The sequence below is a fragment of the Megascapheus bottae genome, chromosome 19 (assembly GCF_031878675.1).
Source record: "Megascapheus bottae isolate mThoBot1 chromosome 19, mThoBot2.hap1, whole genome shotgun sequence".
Lineage (NCBI taxonomy): Eukaryota > Metazoa > Chordata > Mammalia > Rodentia > Geomyidae > Megascapheus > Megascapheus bottae.
This window is the reverse complement of record NC_143527.1, coordinates 35,754,511-35,774,287: the sequence shown is the minus strand read 5'-3', so window position 1 is coordinate 35,774,287 and position 19,777 is coordinate 35,754,511. Positions and strand designations below refer to the sequence as shown.

The 19,777-nt window shown below is 41.2% G+C and overlaps 1 protein-coding gene across 1 annotated transcript in view; it reads left to right on the top strand.

The window, feature by feature from the left end:
• LOC150049833 (laminin subunit alpha-3-like) overlaps window positions 1–19,777 on the top strand; it is a 129,530-nt gene that overhangs the window by 60,846 nt on the left and 48,907 nt on the right. The window contains 9 exon segments of the mRNA XM_090353538.1: window positions 1,111–1,242; window positions 3,038–3,100; window positions 5,340–5,474; window positions 11,859–11,996; window positions 13,406–13,452; window positions 14,798–14,897; window positions 15,632–15,684; window positions 15,846–15,951; window positions 17,862–17,961. Of these exon segments, the coding sequence (XP_090209664.1) occupies window positions 1,111–1,242; window positions 3,038–3,100; window positions 5,340–5,474; window positions 11,859–11,996; window positions 13,406–13,452; window positions 14,798–14,897; window positions 15,632–15,684; window positions 15,846–15,951; window positions 17,862–17,961 (874 nt within the window).

Sequence of the window (19,777 nt, the reverse complement as noted above, 5' to 3'; positions counted from 1 at the left end):
TATTTTGACTGAGTAACAAAACCACTGATCAATTCAGAATGTGGTCCATCTCTGTTCTGGCATGACTGGATTGGAATGCACCTATTATACAGAAAATTAATGTAACCTGGCAAAAATGAGCTGAGATTTCTATGTGGAATTTTCATCATTGATTCAATAATGGACTTTTCTCTACATGTATAGCCCATATCTAGCCAATATGGTTCTTTCATGTTTTCTGATTGTCACAGTTGGAAAATAGTCTGTCACATTAAGGAGATGCTCCAAATTGCGGGTGGTGTATCAAATCTAGTGTACTACAACCACTTCAAAGTGTTGAATATAGTCCATAACCCTTTTTGTTGTTGGTTGTGGGACTTGAACTCAGGGCCAACATGGCATCTCTGAGCTCTTTTGCAAAAGGCTAGTGCTCTACCATTTCGAGTGACAATTCCACTTATGGTTTTTAAGTGGTTAATTGGAAATAAGAGTCTCATAAACTTTCTTGTGCCCTTCAAACTTTAATCCTCAGATCTCAGCCTTCTGAGAAGCTAGGATTACAGGTGTTGACCCACCAGGACCTAGCTCTAGGCCATAATCTTGTTGGACTGCAAACAGTGCCTTCCACCAGCCATATCACTGGAAGCTAACATTTGGGCACTGGGACAATGCTTTTGACAACTACAGCATTGTGGCCCAGTATTCTACACTTCTGTACTCATCAGCTGCAATGATAGGCATTTTGTAGGGATTCATGGTTGGATTGTGTCCAGGACATACTCAGCAGACCTGCTAGTATCTACAGCACAGCCAACCCTGCTCACTCCCCAGCTTCTTTGACTATGATCAGTGCAGACTTTGCCTTCTGTTCAGTGCACTGTGTAGTGTACTAAATGACATTTTTGAGAATGACTGTGAGAAGCTCACTCAGGCTTCCCTCTGATAGCCAGCCAGCCCATGAGGTTCAATGAGAACTGCCAGTCAGGTATAGACTGGGAAACATGCCTGCAGGGTTAACTACAGAGCACTGGCCAAGAATGAAATGTTGCTGAGAAGGATGAGGACATGTTAGTTTTAAGGAGTATCTTGAAGCGGAATGGCTGATCCTTTGGAAACCATTATTTCTCTTAGCTTGCAGCTGCGACCCTGAGCGTGCTGATGGCTGTGAACAGGGCTCCGGCCATTGTCACTGTAAGCCCAACTTCCATGGAGACAACTGTGAGAAGTGTGCAGATGGATACTATAACTTCCCATTTTGCTTGAGTAAGTCTTTCTATGGAAAGAGAGGCCATGCTTTCTGGTCTACAGCTGGCCTTTGCACATGTACATCTGTGGACATGGAATGGAGTGTGTGTGTGTGTGTGTGTGTGTGTGTGTGTGTGTGTGTGGTGCAACAGTAGTAGAGTCATGGAGGCTATATTTACATGGAAGTATTCCAAAAGCCTGGAATTAACCTTTTATTAAAGTATATTTATAGTATTCAAGATGGCTATAATCTTAGCTACTCAGGAGGCTGAGATCTGAGGATCACAATTTGAAACTAGTCAGAATAGAAAAATCCTTGAAACTCTTATCTCCAATTAACTATCAAAGTGCTGGAAGTAGAGGTGTAGATAGAGGACCAACTTTGACCAAAAAAGCTAAGGGACAGTGCCCAGGCCCCAGTGTGTACACATACATATGAATGTGTGTGTGTGTGTGTGTGTGTGTGTGTGTGTGTGTGTGTGTGTTTATCTGTCATCTCACTAGATCAATAGGGTCAAATCTTAGGAATTTCAATTTAACAGTAATCCATATATGTGACTTTTCTTAAGAAACTAATAGAAATACCATGAGTTAGCATATGTATGATATAATTTGCTCCCATATATGGAGATGCATTTTGTTTTTCTTGCTGCATAATAGGCCAAATTATCACTGTCTCTACTATCTCAGCCTCTTTATGAGCAAAGATAAATGTCTGCTAGGAAATTAGTAGATCATAAAGCCAGAAACTCTGAAATCAATTTTGTAAATGGTGACAAAAGTATTGCTTCTGTTTTACAATAGTGTCAAAACTGTACTCAAGGCTGGGAGTTTGGCCTAGTGATAGAGTGCTTGCCTACCATGCACAAAGACCCAGGCTCGATTCCTCAGTACCACGCACATAGAAAAAAGCTGGAAGTGGTGCCGACGCTCAAGTGGTAGAGCTCTAGCCTTGAGTACAAGGGCAGTGCTCAGGCCCTGAGTGCAAGGCCAGGACTGGCAAAAAAAAAAAAGAAAGAAAATAAAAGAAACACACACACACACACACACACAAAACCCTGTTCTCTGGTATTAGGACAAAGAAACACTCAAGAAGAGAAGAGACCCCTCCCTTTTTATTATGTTAACTGCTCATTGAGCCTCCTGTTGATAAATCATAGAAGCCTATGGTGGGGACAGAACTTATATGAGTGGGTGAGTGCTCGAAGTTACACCTGCAGTCCCCAGGTAACTACTAAAATACCACCCTCTTCACTCTGAAAGTTGTGAATGACATTTACAGAAACCAATGTCTGAGTCCCCAAAACCACACTACCCCATCGGTACTTTCTCTTTAAGAATAGTGATAACTGGATAGAAACTGAGCAGAATTTTCCTAGCCTTTTTAGTTGAAATAAAAGGAAGAAAAATAAAAGTCAAATTATTTTTATGGCACAAACAAAGTTTCAGGAGGAAAAAATGGAATGAAAATAGGTTTAAAAGCTAATCTCAATTATATATAAAAAAATTCAACCAAACAATAAAGCTGCATTTAAAAACAAGGCAACCCCATTCCTCATTAGGCCTACCCTCTGTGAGAAACTAAGTTACTGTGATCTTAAAACATCCATTTCTGTTCATTAACCTACAAATCAGCCTATCGGATCAGCCTGGTCTCAATTTTGAAACGCATTTGTAATAGAGCAACATTGCCTTTCCTTAGTCTCTACATATTGTCTTTTACAGCGTGGGATAGCACATCCCTACTTAGTGCAACCTAATACTTTGCTTACCTGTTTTCTGATTGAGTCTCTCTATGTGTGCTTTTAAATAGGAATTCCTATTTTTCCTACTTACAATCCACGTCCAGAGGATCCAATAGCTGGTGATATACAAGGTAAGTCACCTCCCTTTTGATCTAGTGAAAATGTTTCATTTTCCTTTTCCACTTCTTGTAGACAGCACCAAGCCTAATTTCAAGTCCTGCTTCCTGGGTCCTGGCAGGGACTTTCCATCATTCCCTACTCCACTTTGTCTGTTGCATTAGCACTGAATGATTAAGGAAACTGAATGATGCTTGGATTATACATCACTAGCTCACTCAGAAGCCCTCATGGCAGCCAGTTTTCTACTGGTATTTTGGCTGAGAGATTTTAGTTCTGAGTGGCTTTGCTCTCTCCTTTTGGATCTATGGTGAGGCACTGCAGGATACAGGAGATAAGGAAACAAAAGAGAGAGAAGGGGCTGGACTCCCCACCTCCATCAAAGATCCACCCACCCGTGACCAATATTAACTCCCTCCCATTATGCCCCAGGTCCTAAAGAAATTACCTCCTCATAGTGCCTCAGGTGGGGATCAAGCCTTTCACACACAGACTTTCTTAGAGTGGACATTCAAGATGCCAACCACAGTGCTTGTTCTAGGCAGAGTTGTGTCTCACATAAGTGTGCCATTTTTTTTTAAACTTTACTTTTTAGTCCTATTTTTATTATCTTCAAGTAGTTGTACAAAGGGGTTGTACAATTCAACATGTCAATTTATAAGTGATGCATCTGGATCTCCATCTCTCCCAACCCCACCCACCACCCAAGTTAATCTATGTTTTTGATCTATGTAGAAAACCTTTTCCAAATGCATGAGGCTACCCACTCTCAATACACGAGGTGAGCCCAGTTGAATTTTTGAGCCTCTCTGGACCTTCCCCAGGCAGTGATTTAGAAGATAATGTAATCAATACAAATGTAGATGTTTTCTGTAAAAGGTTGGTATATACGATCTCCAACTTTAGGACATAGCCTGAAAGTTACTTTAAAAATAGTTATGCATTCATCTTCCTGGGATAACAGAAAGAACCTAAGATTTTTAATTAGGCAGACATGAATTCCCACCCCGACTTTGTCTTCTCAGTTTTGTGACCTTGGGAATTAATTGCTCTTTCTGAATATCCTTTTTTTCTTAAAAAGAAACTATCCCTATCTTCTAGGGCGGGCTCTTTCTTGACTTTATCATTAATACATGAATAATGAAGTCAAGCAAGAATCTCTCTTTGAGGGAAAAATTTACTTAATATTTACTTATTTAAATACCATGTGATGGTGCCAGAATCTTGAAGTTAGTGCTCCCTAAGGGTTCAAGTTGCTGGGATTTTCCTCCTCTGTTTCTGTGTAATGAATCACCCCACATGTAGTGATCCAAGCCTAAACGTTTAGTTTCCTACAGTCCTTGAAAGCATCTGGGCGATTCTCCTGCTGCCCTTGATGGAGAAAGAGGGAAATTGCTGGAGCCTCTGGTCTCTTTCCATGTAGCACCTTGTCCTAGACCATCCTTCAGCGGTGATGTCAGGATACCTGAAGGATGAAAGTGGAAATAGCAAGATCTTATGGCCACCTGGGCTCCAGCGTCATGGGTTCTTTTGACTCCATTGGTCATACCATGTTACAGGCAAATAAATGATTAAAAAGAAATTGAAGTGTCCTGAAAGACAAATAGGGCCAGAGAATGAAGAGAGGGGAAGGAACTTATGTATAAGGCCAGGTTAGGGAGACCTTCTGAGGAGTGGATGTGAAATGACACTTGAAAGATGGGAAAGAGCCATTGTGTGGAGGTACAGGCTGAGCCACAGTCGAGGCAAAGGTCCTGAGGTGGGGAAAGTGCTTGATTGGGGCAAAAGAATTAGCCTGGCTGCTAGAAAGACCTTGAGCTTGGAGTATTAAGTGAGACAAGGATTAAGTGAGATTAAAGGCTTCCAGAGGAAACCCTTAAAGCCACATCTGGTGCCTAATAGTGCTAAATTCACATTAGCTTCTTTATATCTAAAAAGTCGAAGGTAGAGGTTTAATTTAAGATTGCTGTTAGATGTGAATCCGGTGAGTTCTACAAATCAGATCTAAGTTCTACTGTACAAGTCTTGATTTGGCAGGGGAAACACAACCCACATTTTCTACAAGCATCAATGAATGATATCAAAAGATAATAATTCATTGGCCAAACTGCTGCCCTTCTCTAGATGTTTACAGTGTCTGTGGTCTTCTGGAATCTTTCCTTTTAAGATGTAGCCTTTGGGGTATCAGAAGCCTGGTGGGGACGCATGTTGAGGGAAGGGTGACACTAACAGAGGGACTGGTATCCTTCCCAGGCTGTGACTGTAATTTAGAAGGTGTTCTTCCTGAAATTTGTGATGACCATGGAAGGTGCCTGTGCCGCCCTGGGGTTGAGGGCCCCCGCTGTGACCACTGCCGCTCTGGCTTCTACTCATTCCCTATTTGCCATGGTAAGTGGGCAAAGCACATAACCAGTTTCCAAGATAGAGTTCTTCCTAAGAAAATAACAGGGCGAGATCATCGTGTGCGTGCGTGTGCGTGCGTGTGTGTGCATGTGTGTGTGTGTGTGTGTGTGTGTGTGTGTGTGTGTGTGTATGTGTATGTGTGTGTGTTTGAAGGAAGAGGTAGATTTTAAGGGTTTCTTTCCCAATTGCTAAAAGGGAGGGATGGAGGGAGGGAGATAGAGATGGGGGAGAGAGAAAGAGATAGAGGTGGGGGGAGGGAAGGGAGAGTGCAAGGGCGGGGGGGGGGGGGTGAGGGGAGCCTAGCAGGACTGTATTCAAGATTAAGCAGAAAGAAGATGGGATTTCCAAACTGGTAAGAGTTCCGAGATCAGTTGGGTAACTAACTGAGCAAAACAAAAAGTAAATCAGTGAAAATGTTTTTCAAAATCATTTTGTTTCTGTAAATTATCTCAAGATAGTATAACAAATGAGAAGCATACCAAAAAAAAGCTAAATGTCAGAACACATAAGAATCTTTGACACAGAACCACAATCCACCCACTGAGCCTTTCCCACCCACTCTCTACTTTTGGATGTTTTCCCCAGGACACGTGTGGCCAGGAAGCTGGGGCCCTTATTTTTCCCAGGATCCTCACTTGAGGCTATAGTTCTATTCTTGGAGCAACAGGCTACTGCTGTGCTTTATTGCTCTGTAGCACTGTGTAGAAGCTCTATTCAGAAGAAAATGATGAAAGGTTTTGTGAATAGCCACAAAGAGGAGCTGGTAACCCTGATATAAACAAAACAGCAGAGCAGTTGGAGGTGTAATAAAGAGAAGCAGAGAGAACAACAGACAAGGCTTTATAGAAAATTCTGTGGGTCTGGGAAGGCTGTGCATGTGGCCTATGGGACATTCAAACTCCAAACCCATCAACACAGGTGGGGGCCCCACTGGCATCAGGGGCAAGGGCCTAGTGCCTCAATACCACCACCCTGTTGTTTCCTACTCATTTCTCAACTCTATTCTGGATGGATATACAGGCAGGTGACATTGGTTCAGCTCTGGGCTTCAAGCTGGATCAGAAGAGTCACCTCTGTTAGTCCCAATGCATGTCTGGCCTTAGAGAAGCCTAGGCTTGGAGAGGCCTGCCAGTGCCCAGGAACTACTTTCCGAGTTGTAGAGGAAGTTCGCCATCATCTTAGTCATGAGATGGTGACAAATTCTATCCTGTAGTTTGTTCATTTGGGTTTGAACCCATTCTGGAAAGAATTTGAAATGCCAAAATATTCTCTTTTTAATTTTTGAAAATTTATTTTATTTTTATTATTTACTCTTTATTTTTATTCTCTTGTGTGTTAATCTTTTGTTTTTGACAGCTCTAGTGTGTGTGTGTGTGTGTGTGTGTTTTACAGAGAGTAGATTATTAATCTGTTGTATTTTAGAATCAAATCAATGGTCTAAAGTTTTATATAAAATAGCCCGGCATATCCTGGCCAAACACTGATCCTAAACCTTTATTCTTTATTGCTTAAAGACCTTCAAAGTCTTCTTTAAAGGGTCTTTAAAACACTTCTAATCTGTTCTTACCAACTGCAAACCTGGTTTTATGATTTACATTAGATTGCTACCATACTTTTCTAAGTATAATGTTGTATTCTTCTTGTTTTGACCCACATACCCTTTAATTTTCCGGATTGGGAAAGTGTACACATATAGAACATATGTTTGTGTTTTATTCAACCATTGGTTGAAGTTCCCTTCATTAACTTTATTGGGTGGAAGAAGGTTTATTCTTCCCTCTTTTTCCTTTCTGCTTTTATTCCTATCTTCTACTTTTCTCTGTTTCGTGTGTGTGTGTGTGTGTGTGTGTGTGTGTGTCTTGAACTCAGGATGTCATGCTCTCACTTGTTTTTTAACTCACAGCTGGTTCTGTACCACTTGGGCCATACCTTCACTTCTTGCTTTTCTTTTTCTGGGTAATTGGAGATGAGAGTATTTGTCTGTTTGGGCTGGCTTTGAATCACAATTCTTAGATGTCAGCCTCCTGAGAGCCACTGGCAGTGGTCTTTTCTCTTTTTCATTTTTTTTTCTCTTTCTCTCATTTCTTCTGTTCTCTCCTCTTCTTTTTTTGGGTTCAGCTTTTCAGACAGCAACTACATAGCTCTTAGAACAGAGAGAATGTGGGGTGCAGATATAGAATCCATGATCCCCACGACAACTGAAGGCACAGAGATGTACAGGTGCTCCTACGCCCCAGCCACAGTGACCCACAGAGCTACTGTCATCTTTGCTTAGATAACTCCTAAGATATTTTGCCAGCGAGGGGCTAGCCTCCTCCGCTCTGTTAGCTTATTCTCAGTCAGGCAGACTAGCTGCGGGATGATGACAAGGGTGCCCCACTGGTGGCAAATATCAGGGAAAGCTGCCAGCCTCTACAGGGCACATAAACAAGAATTATAAGATGGGTGGGAGCAGGCAACAGTTAAAAATTTGTTTAGAGCTATTCCTTCACTTTGCAATTCAACTTTTGTCTAAGAGAATACCAAGGCGGTGGGATGGAAAGGCACTGGAGGAACCAGGCGCTGGTGGTTCACACCTGTAATCCTAGCTGCTGTGCAGGAGGCTGAGATCTAAGGATTGTGGTGCAGTGCCTGCCTGGGCACAAAAAGTACACGAGACTCTCATATCCAATTAACTGCCAGAAAACGGGAAGCGGTGCTATGACTCAAGTGGTAGAGTGCCAGCCTTGAGCTGAAGAACAAAGGGACAATGCCCAGGCCCAGAGTTCAAGCCCCACAATGGGCAAAAATAAAAGGCATTGGCATTCCATAGATTTAATTTCTCCAGTTTCCAAGTCCAGAGAAATGGATTGTAGTATGTATTATGGGCTTGATTGTTGGTTTTATGGTTTTGACTATCAGCTTTCAGCCTGTTTTCTTGCCAGACGGAAAAGCTCCAAAACCACAGGCAATCAAAACACCCATTAAACAATAAGGAGCTCTGTGAAACTCTCAAGTCACATGCTGTGTATGTAGTATTGTGTCATATCTTCAGCTTATCATGGGAGATGAAGAGGATGATATTATTCATAGTAATTCCTGTCTCATGACAACATAGCAAATTCGATAAAATAACACACAGCAAGACTGTGTTCAGTTGAGGACTTCAGGGCAGATTTCAACCGTGGTCCTTGAACAGTAGGGCATATCCTCTGGACCAGGGCTGTGCTTGATGCTGGGAGATATTGGGGACCATGGCAGACAAGTTCTCTTCCTCCTTGGACCTTTGATATTATAGGTTGGATATCTATAATCTGAAAACTGGAACTCTGAAATACTCCAAGATCAGATAGTCTTTGAGTGCGAATAGTGACACTAAAAGTAGAAAATGACACATTTAATCATATGTGACAGGATATAGTCATCAAAGCATAAGTGTACTAAATGTATTGCATAAAATGACCTTCAGGTGAGGTATAGGATGTGTTTAATAAAACATAAATGAATTTCATGTTTAAACTTAGATCCCATCCCTATCTCATTATATACATACAGATATTATAAAAATCTGAAAAAAATCCAAATCTGAAACACTTTAGATCCTAATTACTTCAGATAAGCAATACTCAGCCTATATTATTTTTTAATGCTCATTCTGTGTTACAATATCTTAGGGCACAATGAGGAGTAGATAGGAAAAGGTAAAGAACTTCACAAACAGCACAGGAGCTAAACAAAGCAAAAAACAAAATGAAACTAGTATTTTCAAGAGTGAGAAAAAGATTGCCAAATTATGGTTTCGTTTGGGATTTGGCAGCTTTCATGGATAGTTGGGTTGAAATGAGAGACACACAATGCCAGCTTGAGTAATTGGCCATTGTAAAACACTGTATGTGTGTTTAAGAATCAACCTTCATTTTCATGTGTGTCACCACATCTCCTGGGGCTCCCTGGACAACCTCTATGGCCCTAAGGACCAGTGCCTGTGCCACCCACACAGTGCTGCCCTGTGCCGCGCTGTGCTGCAGGCAACTGCCCACATGAATGTTTGTCTGTCTGCATTCCATTTTCTTTAGGCAGAAATAGCAGCAAGAACCTGCATTAACCAGGCTTCTCCAGAGTAGATCCAATAAGACCTATACATGCATGTAGAGCTTTATCTTAAGGAACTGGCTGAGAAAACTGTGGGCCTAGAAAGATCTAAAGTCTGCAGCTTGGTCTGGAAGGCTGGAGAAGAGCTGACTCTTCAGCCAGGGTCAGAAAACAAACTAGAGGCAGATGTCTCCATTTTAGTCTTATTTTTTTAAAGTATTTCAGTAAATTGAATGGCACCCTGGGAATAAAAGGTCCATTGTCAGGCCGGGAATTTGGCCTAGTGGTAGAGTGCTTGCCTGACATGCACAAAGACCCAGGTTCGATTCCTTGGTATCACATACTTAGAAAAAGCCAGAAGTGGTGCTGAGGCTCAACTGGTAGAGCTCTAGCCTTGAGAAAAATCCAAGGACAGTGCTCAGGCCCTGAGCTTAAGCTCAGGACTGGCAAAAAAATAAAAAAAGGTCCATTGTCTCTAAGCTCTTTTACTCAAGGCTAGCACTTTGAGTCACTTTGAACCACAGCTCTACTTCTGATTTTCTGGTTAATTGGGGATTAAAGAGTCTCATGGACTATCCTGCTTGGGCTGGCTTTGAACTGTGAATCTCAAATCTCAGCCTCCTGAGTACATTACAGGTGTGAGCCACCAGCACCTAGATGGAATCTTCTTTTACTATCCCTACTCTATTATTCTCTTGGCTCTTAGTGAACAACACTTCAGCTAGTTATGATTCTATACCCTGTGAAGTGACCTAAATCTTTACTCCTATGTCATCATTAGTCTTCATTCCTGGATCATCAGTAGTCTTTCCTGAGTGAGGTCATTATAGTTTTCCATTTACTGTAGTCACAGGGCCTGGTGATTTGTACTTTTACTGAGTATACCGAATATAAATTTGGAAATGAGGCTTACCACTTTACCAATACCTGTTAATACAGTATAGAATTGTGAAAGGGACATATCCCAAGCATTGAGTGTAGCATTAGAAAAATATTGCTAATAAGAGCAAACATGCGCAACATTGTGCTTAAGACTTTCCTTTTTATTTTCCAGTACTAGAGTCTGAACTCAGGGCTTTGTACTTGCCAGACAGGTGTTTTACTTGAGCCCTGCCCCCAGGTCTTTTTGCTTTGTTTATTTTTCTGATAGTCTCACACTTTGCATCAGTAAGCCTCAGAGTGTGATTCTTCTACTTCTGTGCTCTAGGATTATGCATGTATGCTGCTACCATGCCTGGCCCACTTAGTGTTTTCCATCCTTCATTTGTGGGAGAACAAACAGGCTTAGACTCTAAGCACTTGTTCACAATTGCATAACTGTGAAGTGGCATATCTGGTAGATTTGGATCTGGATATGTTTGACCACAGAAGTTGAAACCTTTCGCTACTGTCTAATTTGGTGGTTGTGGAAATATCACTTGGTTTCTGGACTTGATCAAGTAATAGTGGAATTTGATGAGTCCATTCGTGTTCATACTTTTCAGTTCTGACTAAGGAGTGAGATTCGGGTCTGAAGACATTAGGTTATTTCCACTCCTCCGCATGAGGGTCCACACAATGAAAATGGGAGTGACACCGAACAATTTTGGCTTTGAATTTTAGCTGAAAAGACACAAAGGAGGGGAGCAAAGAAGGGAGTAGGTAGAGTCTCTGCTTTTCATCTCTCCTGTTTATTCACCCTCAAAGATGATGATCAAGACTTGTGTTGGGACAAAGGGTATTTCCTATCCATTCCTAACATTGTATATACAATGCTGTTTGTCGTTATTCAACAATAGTAGACCTTGACAGAATATGTATAAGAGGGCAGAGAAAGCCAGGCTGATTTATACTGATCCTGATCCTCATGTAAGTGGAGTTAGAGTTTACCCAGCGCCATGTCCCTATTAGCTCTTCCCTTCACTCTCTTACAAGGGCCATTACTGTATGTGAGAAGCATTCCCAGAACCATCACTCATCATCAGCCAATATTGTGGAGTGTAAAATTAGCAACAGCAACAAACACTAGCATTTATTGAAGTGCTCACTAAAATAGACACCCTACCACTTTCCATATTAAGTATTATTTCATCCTCCAACCATATTATCAAGCCAATGTTAGTATCAATTCCATTTAAAGAGGGGAAATTGCGACTTTAATCAGGTGAACAACTCACTTCAGGTTCCAGGTGTAGTAAGAGGCAGAGCTGGGATGGACATCTGGACTCTCTGGCTCTATCCCAAAGGGTCTGATGCAGGATGCTAGACTGGCCCTGGGTGCCCCAGTTCCCTGAGTGTCACTGAATTCTTTTCACCCAGGCTGTCAATGCTCAGCCCATGGATCCTATCCAGTGCCGTGCGACCCAGTGACTGGGCAGTGTGAATGCCTGCCAGGGATGACAGGACAGCGGTGCGACAGGTGTCTCTCAGGAGCCTATGACTTCCCCCACTGCCAAGGTAGGGAAGCTGGCAGGATGCTGGAGGGCTGGCTCTGTCAGCCCCCCCGCCCCCCGTCTCTAGCCACCCTGGTTACCCCTATGTGTTTGACCCCATCTGCCCCTGTTCAAGACCACTGATAACGCATTGTTCCTTACTGGCTTTTAGTACAAATGTTGGCTGTGCTGGGATCTTTCCAGTAGGTCCCCATGTCACAGAGTGAGTGGGGTCTGTAGTCTCCTTCCTCCTTCACCTGCCTCTGGCCTCTTGGGGAACTTGGTTATCACACTTCAGCTCTAGTGTAATTGGAGGGGTCCGGGTTTCACATCAGAAGTGGAAGGAGGTAGAGCCACTGTGTCAATTCCAGTGTCTCAGCCACATAGGCCGCCCTGGAGGTGGCCTGAGGCTGGGCACGACTGAACCAGAAAACAGGAGTGAGAAGGCTTTGTGAACTATCAGAGAAAAACATGGGAGCAGAGTAGGCAGGTTCAGAAGGACAAAGATTATAAATATGTGTGTTTATGATTGTGGGACTGAGGGTATTAGAAGGGGGAATAAAAATGGAATGTTAGAGCTTAAACAAAACTGAAATACGGGACATCTGTGGGTGGAGAAAGCTCCAACTTGTGGGACCCTCTTGAATAATAGAGGGTAGGGGAGACAGGGAATGTGGGAGTAAGTGAAGGATTCTAATGAATGTGTGAAATACTACAGAGGAAATGAATATACCCTAAAAATATTCATGGTGAGAATATAAAACAGGTCCAGTCCAGGGAGGGGATATCAATAGGTGGAAGGAGAGAGCAACCAGAAAGGGTGCCAGAGGGCGGGTATGGTTAAGATTCACGTGTGGAACTGGAACAATGTAGTTTGTTGAGGTTGGCATGGATAAGGGGAAAGGAAGGAGGGAGAGTGATGGAGAGAGTGAGACTGATCAAGCCAATTGTAGGCATATTTGGACATGTCAAAATGTAACCCCCTTGTATAACTTATTGATGCTAATAATATATGTTTTAATGGTCATTCTGTGTCAAAGTATCTTAGGGCACAGGTGGGGAATAAGAGAAGGTGATAATTGACTCTGTAAACTGTAAAAGAAACTTACAAATACCTTTTTTAAACAGATCAAAAAATCTGGTGCAATATTGCCCTCTTTTGGACAATTCTAACAATTCTCCACATTTTACAATCTCCCTCATCTCCTCTATCACCAGTTAGGAACGAGATTTTCTTGGTGGGTAGGGAGCAGGGCTGTTCAATGATAAATGAGTTCATAAGAATCATTCAGCACACCTTCCTATGGCATTTACACGGAAGCTTGGCCAACCATCTATCAAAGAGAGATATAAGTGAACTTTTCTTTTAACAGCAACACTTTAAAAACTTAAAATATCAAACAAGATCTTTGAAACATTTCTAAATCAATACAGGTTCCAGCAGTGTTTGTGACCTAGCAGGAACCATGGACTCCAGTTTGGTAAGTATAAGATCTGCATGGGAGGATGATGATCCTGCTATTCTGATGCCTATTCAAGATTACCCATATGGGAGTTTCTGAAGTCAAATGGAAAGTATAATGTAAAGGAAAATAAGATGCAAAGCCAAACTGCTTAAACAGCCCAGTGTTCTTTTTCAAAGCCTATTTATGATTTTTTCTGGCTTATTTAAATATTTTTATTCTTGCTGGGTGCAGTAGCTCACACCTGTAATCCTAGCTACTCAGAAGGCTAAGATCTGAGGATCAAGGTTCAAAGGCAGCCCAGGCACAAAAGGACCTGAGACTCTTATCTCCAATTGAGCTCTAGAAAATGGGAAGTGGGGCTTGGCTCAAGGGTAGGCAGTAGCCTTGAGCTGAAGAGCTCAGGGACAGTGCCCAGGCTGAGTTCAAGCCCTATGATACACAAAAATAAATAAATAGATAAATATAATATATATGTATATACAAACATTTTTATTCTGGGGTCCCAGAGTTTAGTTTACAAGCTATGCTTGTAACAATTGTGGTTTCTTTTCTATAAATCCAAGCATATATGCTCTAGTGGATGGGATTATGTTCTGAGATCTTTAGAAATGATCTTTCTTTTGGTCCCATAGCCAGAGATACAAGCCTATGCCTTGGATGGGTTGTGGAAAAGAAGTCCTGTGATGCTTTTTGTGAGGCTACAGGACAGTGAATCTTGCATCTTATAAACATACTTTCTGATAAGTATCCTTCTTCATTGGTACTCAACATGCTAAATATTCAGATACTGTTCCTTTCAATTTTATAGTCTATGCTGTAATATCCATGTACAGTGGTAGCATTTATAAATAAGAAAGGCCTTGTGGCCGGGTGCTGGTATCTTATGCCTGTGCTCTTAGCTACTTAGGAGGCTAAGGGTCATGGTTTGAAGCTGGCCTGGGCAGAAAAGTCCTCCTGAACTCTTATCTCAAATTAATCACTCAAAAATTAGAAATGATGCTGTGGCTCAAAATGGTAGAGTGCTAGCCTTGAGCAAAAGAGCTCAGGGACAGTGCCTAGGCCCTGAGTTCAAGCCCAGTGAGGAAAAAAGGAAAAGAAAGAAAAAAGAAAGGTCTTGAGATCTTTCTATGAAGTTTCAAGTTGCTCTTTGACAGCAAGCTGTGTCACAAGTAAATGAATAAATAATAATAATGACTTCAGAAGACCTTGCCATCAGTCCAGCACTTTTATTTTTCCTGGGTACATTTAATTTATTTTCCCTGGCCAATATTTCTTTCTGTGAAAAACCTTTGGTTAGAGCACTTGTTTGAAAATGATCTTGATTCCAAAGTGCCAATGTTAATTTGATCTTCATTTAAAGGGTTATTGCCAATGCAAACTTCATGTTGAAAGTCCTACTTGCAGTATCTGCAAACCTTTATATTGGAATCTGGCCAAAGAGAACCCCAGTGGATGCTCGGGTAACATTTCTCTACACTATTCTTTCCCACATTGCAACTGCCTCTTCATTTTCTTTCTTCCAGTGACCAAACCCACAAACTATTTATTAAACCCCAAAGATCTGATGAATCAATTTCATTTTTTCACATCCTGAGTAATGTTTCTCCCCACTTTTGGCAGAACTTTCTGTCACTTTCAAAATCTCATCTGAGTTGCTATATGTGTTTGTTGTATGTGAAGACAGCTACGTTGATAAATGCTTTTTTACTTCCTTCTTTTTGTAATCTCTTTCTGTCTTAATTTTATTTGAATTTTATACATATTTTGAAGCTGGAATAATCAGAAACACTGAGGTAGAGGTGCTGGATGAAATGAATATCTTCAAATAGATTGTGTTTTTCTGCAAGCTTATCAGTAATGACCTTGACATTAGAATAATTTAAAACACAGATACAAACACACACACACCCACACACACACACACGCACACACACACGCACGCACCCTATGTTACTGCTTTTGTGTTGGAATAGCCATAAACTCACCATTACTTGGGATGAGTTGAATTGATTGATTAGTCTGGTCTGCTAAGCTCAGACAGTAATCTAATTTTCAGTCTCAGTGTGTAAGCCGAAATACTGATTAGGTTGGCAGGGGAGCTGCATGTGTCGTGTTGCAGGCATGTAATGTACTGAGAGCCAGGGAGCCATCATTATGGCAGCCTTGGCTCAGAGCTGCTCTCTTCTCTCCACAGAATGCCAGTGCCATGAGGCAGGAACCCTGAGTGGAATTGGAGAGTGTGGGCAGGTAATGGGTCACTCACTGTGGGGTGCTATAGCAAATAGCCTCATTATGATCAGCGGACATCTTCTTTAGATCCCAACAACACTGCTTCCTCTCAAACCCAAAGGTGAATGAATTCTATAACTTACCTAATTTTGCCTTCTGGCCCACTCATTATTCTACAGAGAGATGGTGACTGTCACTGCAAGGCTCATGTAATGGGAGATGCCTGTGACACCTGCGAAGATGGGTATTTTGCTTTGGAGAAGAGCAATTACTTTGGGTGTCAAGGTAAATACATTCAGTGAGTCCTGAGCAAAACAAAGCCTGTCAGGATCACCTTCTCCTGTTCACTGTCTTTAGGCCAACATTCATGGTGGCACTGGAACATTCTTTTGGGGGTGTGGCCAAATATTCAGTTGACATTGATCATTAATTACAAATGAGGCTGTTTCTACTTCCTTTTTACCAGCATACTGTTGGTTCAGTTATTAAAAATAATTCAGATTGAAGGGCACCTAAATATTATAAATAATATTTAGATTTAGTCATTTTAAGCTGGATGAGTTTTGGAATTCCAGCACTTAGGAGGCAGAGACAGGAGGATGGTCAGTTTTAAGGCTAGCCTGAGCAAAGTTAGTGAGACTTTTCCTCAAAAACAACAAACAAGAGGTCTGAGAACATGGTCAAACTGTTTAGTGTTTGCCTAGCCTAGTGGAGGCCCTACATTCAATCCGACACTTACCAAGAAAGTATAGTAATGTTTTTTTCCAGTCTGGAGCTTGAACTCAGAGCCTGAGCACTGTCCGTGGGCTTTTTCAAGGCTAGAGCTCTACCACTTGAGCCACAGCACCACTTCCAGCTTTTTCTATGTATGTGGTACTGAGGAATCAAATCCTCACAAATCCTTTGTGCACGCTAGGAAGCACTCTACCACTAGGCCAAACTTGCAGCCCCAAATCTAATAATTTTAAAGCTATATTTTGTAGTTTTAGAAATAGGATTCTATTAAACAATGAGATTTCTGAAGGTGTTGATCCACAGGCCTATTCTTGACTTTCTCACATAAGTTAGTAAACATTATTTACAAGAGTGCTGTTTAGTTTTTTAAAGTATTGCCTTAAACTTTTGTTAACTTCATCATTACAAAAATCACAATGGCCACGGAGGATTTATAAGAATTCTAAGATCATTCATGATTATAGGAATCAAATATCATGTTTCCATAATGATGAGTTTTTTTGTTTTTTGTTTTTTTTGCCAGTCCTGGGCTTGAGCTCAGGGTCTGGCCACTGTCCTTGGATATTCTCAAGGCTAGAGCTCTACCACTTGAGCCTCAGCACCACTTCTGGCTTTTTTTCTATGTATGTGGTACCGAGGAATCGAACCTGGGTCTTCATGCATGCTAGGCAAGCACTTTAACCAGTAGGCCAAACTCCCAGCCCTGAGTTTTTTTTTTTTTTTTAAGTCTTTCTGCAGTCGGCACTGCTATCTCACAGTTGTAATTCTAGGTACTCAAAAAACTGGGATCTAAACATCATGGTTCGAAGCCAGCCTGGGCAGGAAAGTCTGTGAGACTCCTATCTTCAATTAATCACACACACAAAAAAGCCAGAAGTGAAGCTGTAACTCAAGTGATAGAGAGCTTTCCTTGAGAAAAAGAAGCTCAGGGATAGCAGCCAGTCCATGAATTTAAGCCCCAGAACCAGCCAAAAAACATAGAAGTCTTTCTGGAAAACATGTGGCCTAGAAAACCATTAGTAGCAAAGTTTTCCTATCTTTCTGAGAACCTATGTGTATGTTAGGGCACAGAGAATAAGATTTTTATCTGGGTGCCTGTGGCGCATGCCTGTGATCCTAACTACTCAAGAGTCTGAGGTCCAGGGGGTCAATATTCCAAGTCAAAGTATGGTTTTTAAACCATTGTTTAGCTTCCATGCTACTGTCACCTCTCTCACTGGATCGCAGTGCTCAAGCTGGTCGTGCACTAACAACATTAAGGTAGACTTTTAGAGAGACAGGCCATATTTGTTGGAAGGTTCCTACATATTTTGGACCCCTGCCAGTTGTAAGATGTGGCAGAGGGAGGAAAACAAACTCTGGGACACTGAGCTCACTGGTGTTCCCTTCCCTTGGGAGTGGGGGAACAGTCTGGCAGGAAGGTGATTTGATGGTAACCACAGTTGCTTCCTGGCTTTCAGGGTGTCAGTGTGACATTGGTGGAGCACTCAACTCCATGTGCAGTGGGCCCTCTGGAGCATGCCTATGTCGAGAGCATGTGGTGGGAAAGGCCTGCCAAAGGTGAGAGTTCCAGAAGGTTCTTCCACTTTCACCTTGTGGATTGTCTGTCTGTGCTGCTGCCATTCTAGCTGAGAGAGAAGGGGAACAAACAGTTTAAGGCTGTATGACCCGTGAAATAAGTCCTGGCGGGCAAGATTGGAGCAGGAAGCTGAACCCTCATTTACAAGGCACAGGACAGAGGGTCTGAGCAGAGAGGCCAGCTTGGGTTCTGGGCACCGTGGCAGGGGGTGGGGGGGTGGATAGAGACTGAGAAGTGGCCTGCCTATGTCCCTGTCCCTGAGGCAATAAGATTCAACTTCTGCTTCTTTCTCCCTCATGAGGGAGTGGTCAGGTACATTACCAGGGAGAAGATATCTTGTCTAGCGGGTAAAGTTAGCTGCCCTGACTTAAACAAATCAACCTTTCCTCTTCTTCCAGTTAGGTAGGTAAAACAACACAACCAAATAGGAATTAACTTAACCCCCCAGAGGCAAATTTATATATATAAATATATATATTACATATATTACATATGTGGTACATATATCATTCTTCAAATGATATAAATTTCAATACATATATTGAATATCATATATATATTGAATATCTATATATATTGAACTTTATATCATTTGAAAAACAGTTACAGAAATAAAAGGCAGTAACCCAGCAATGTAGACAGCATAGTGATTTCTCTCTGGGTTGGCAAATTATTAGGTCTTTTTGTATGGCATTCTCTCTTAGTTTATAATTTTTTTTCCTTAGCATTTAAGAACTTTCTTTTAAGTTTAGGAAGCATTCACATTCTCTTTGCTTTGTAAATACTTTTTGTGATAAATGTAATAATCAGTCTTCATAGAAATTTTAATAAGTCCAAAAAAGTAAAAGGGCAAAGAAAACACTTTATGTCACTTTGCATCAGGGTGCAATTTTTTCTAGACTTTGTTTTTGAATGAAATTTTTTTATGAATGTATTTTAAAAATTTGTATCAATTTCTTCATTTCATATAGTAGCATAACTATTTTTCCTATCATTAAACAATCCTCAGAAATATTAATGTTACATATTTCAGAATCTCTATTTCATAATTTTTGTTCATTCATGTTTCCTCACTGTTTTAACTATTTGTAATGTTAATTTTCAAACTATGTAAAATCAATTTTTTTGTATGGCACTGGGGTTTGAACACAGGACCTTGTATTTGCTAGGTAGGTGTTCTCCTACTGAGCCCTGAGCCACATCTCCAACTGTATATAAAATCATTATTTAGAATAGATTCCAGGAAGTAGAATTATTGGGTCAATGATATATATGTATGTATATATATATATATATATATATATTTTTTTTTGTCGGTCATTGGTCTTGAACTTGGCCTGGACACTGTCCTTGAGTTCTTCAGTTCAAGCCTGCAGCCCTACCCTGAGCCATAGCCCCACTTCCCATTTTCTTGTGATTAATTGGAAATAAGAGCCTTAGGTTCTTTAGTGCCTGAGCTGGCTTTGAACCTTGATCCTCAGATCTCAGCCTCCTGAGTAGCTGGGATTACAGGTGTAAGCCACTGTGCCTGGCTGCTATAAATATTTTTAAGGACCTTTGAAAATTCCCTCTAGAAACATAAACATTTGTATTTCTCCTTCCTTGAAATGTATAGGAGCATGCCCTTTTATTCTTTTGACTAATTGTTGTTTATGGCTTTAAACCACAACCTGCTATTAGCTTGTTACTGGATTGGCAAATGTACCATTGTGAAGAACTTCAAAGATCTGCCAATGAACTACCATGTGTATTGGAATATTTTATCCTCCACTGAGACTACCATAATTCGATTTATTA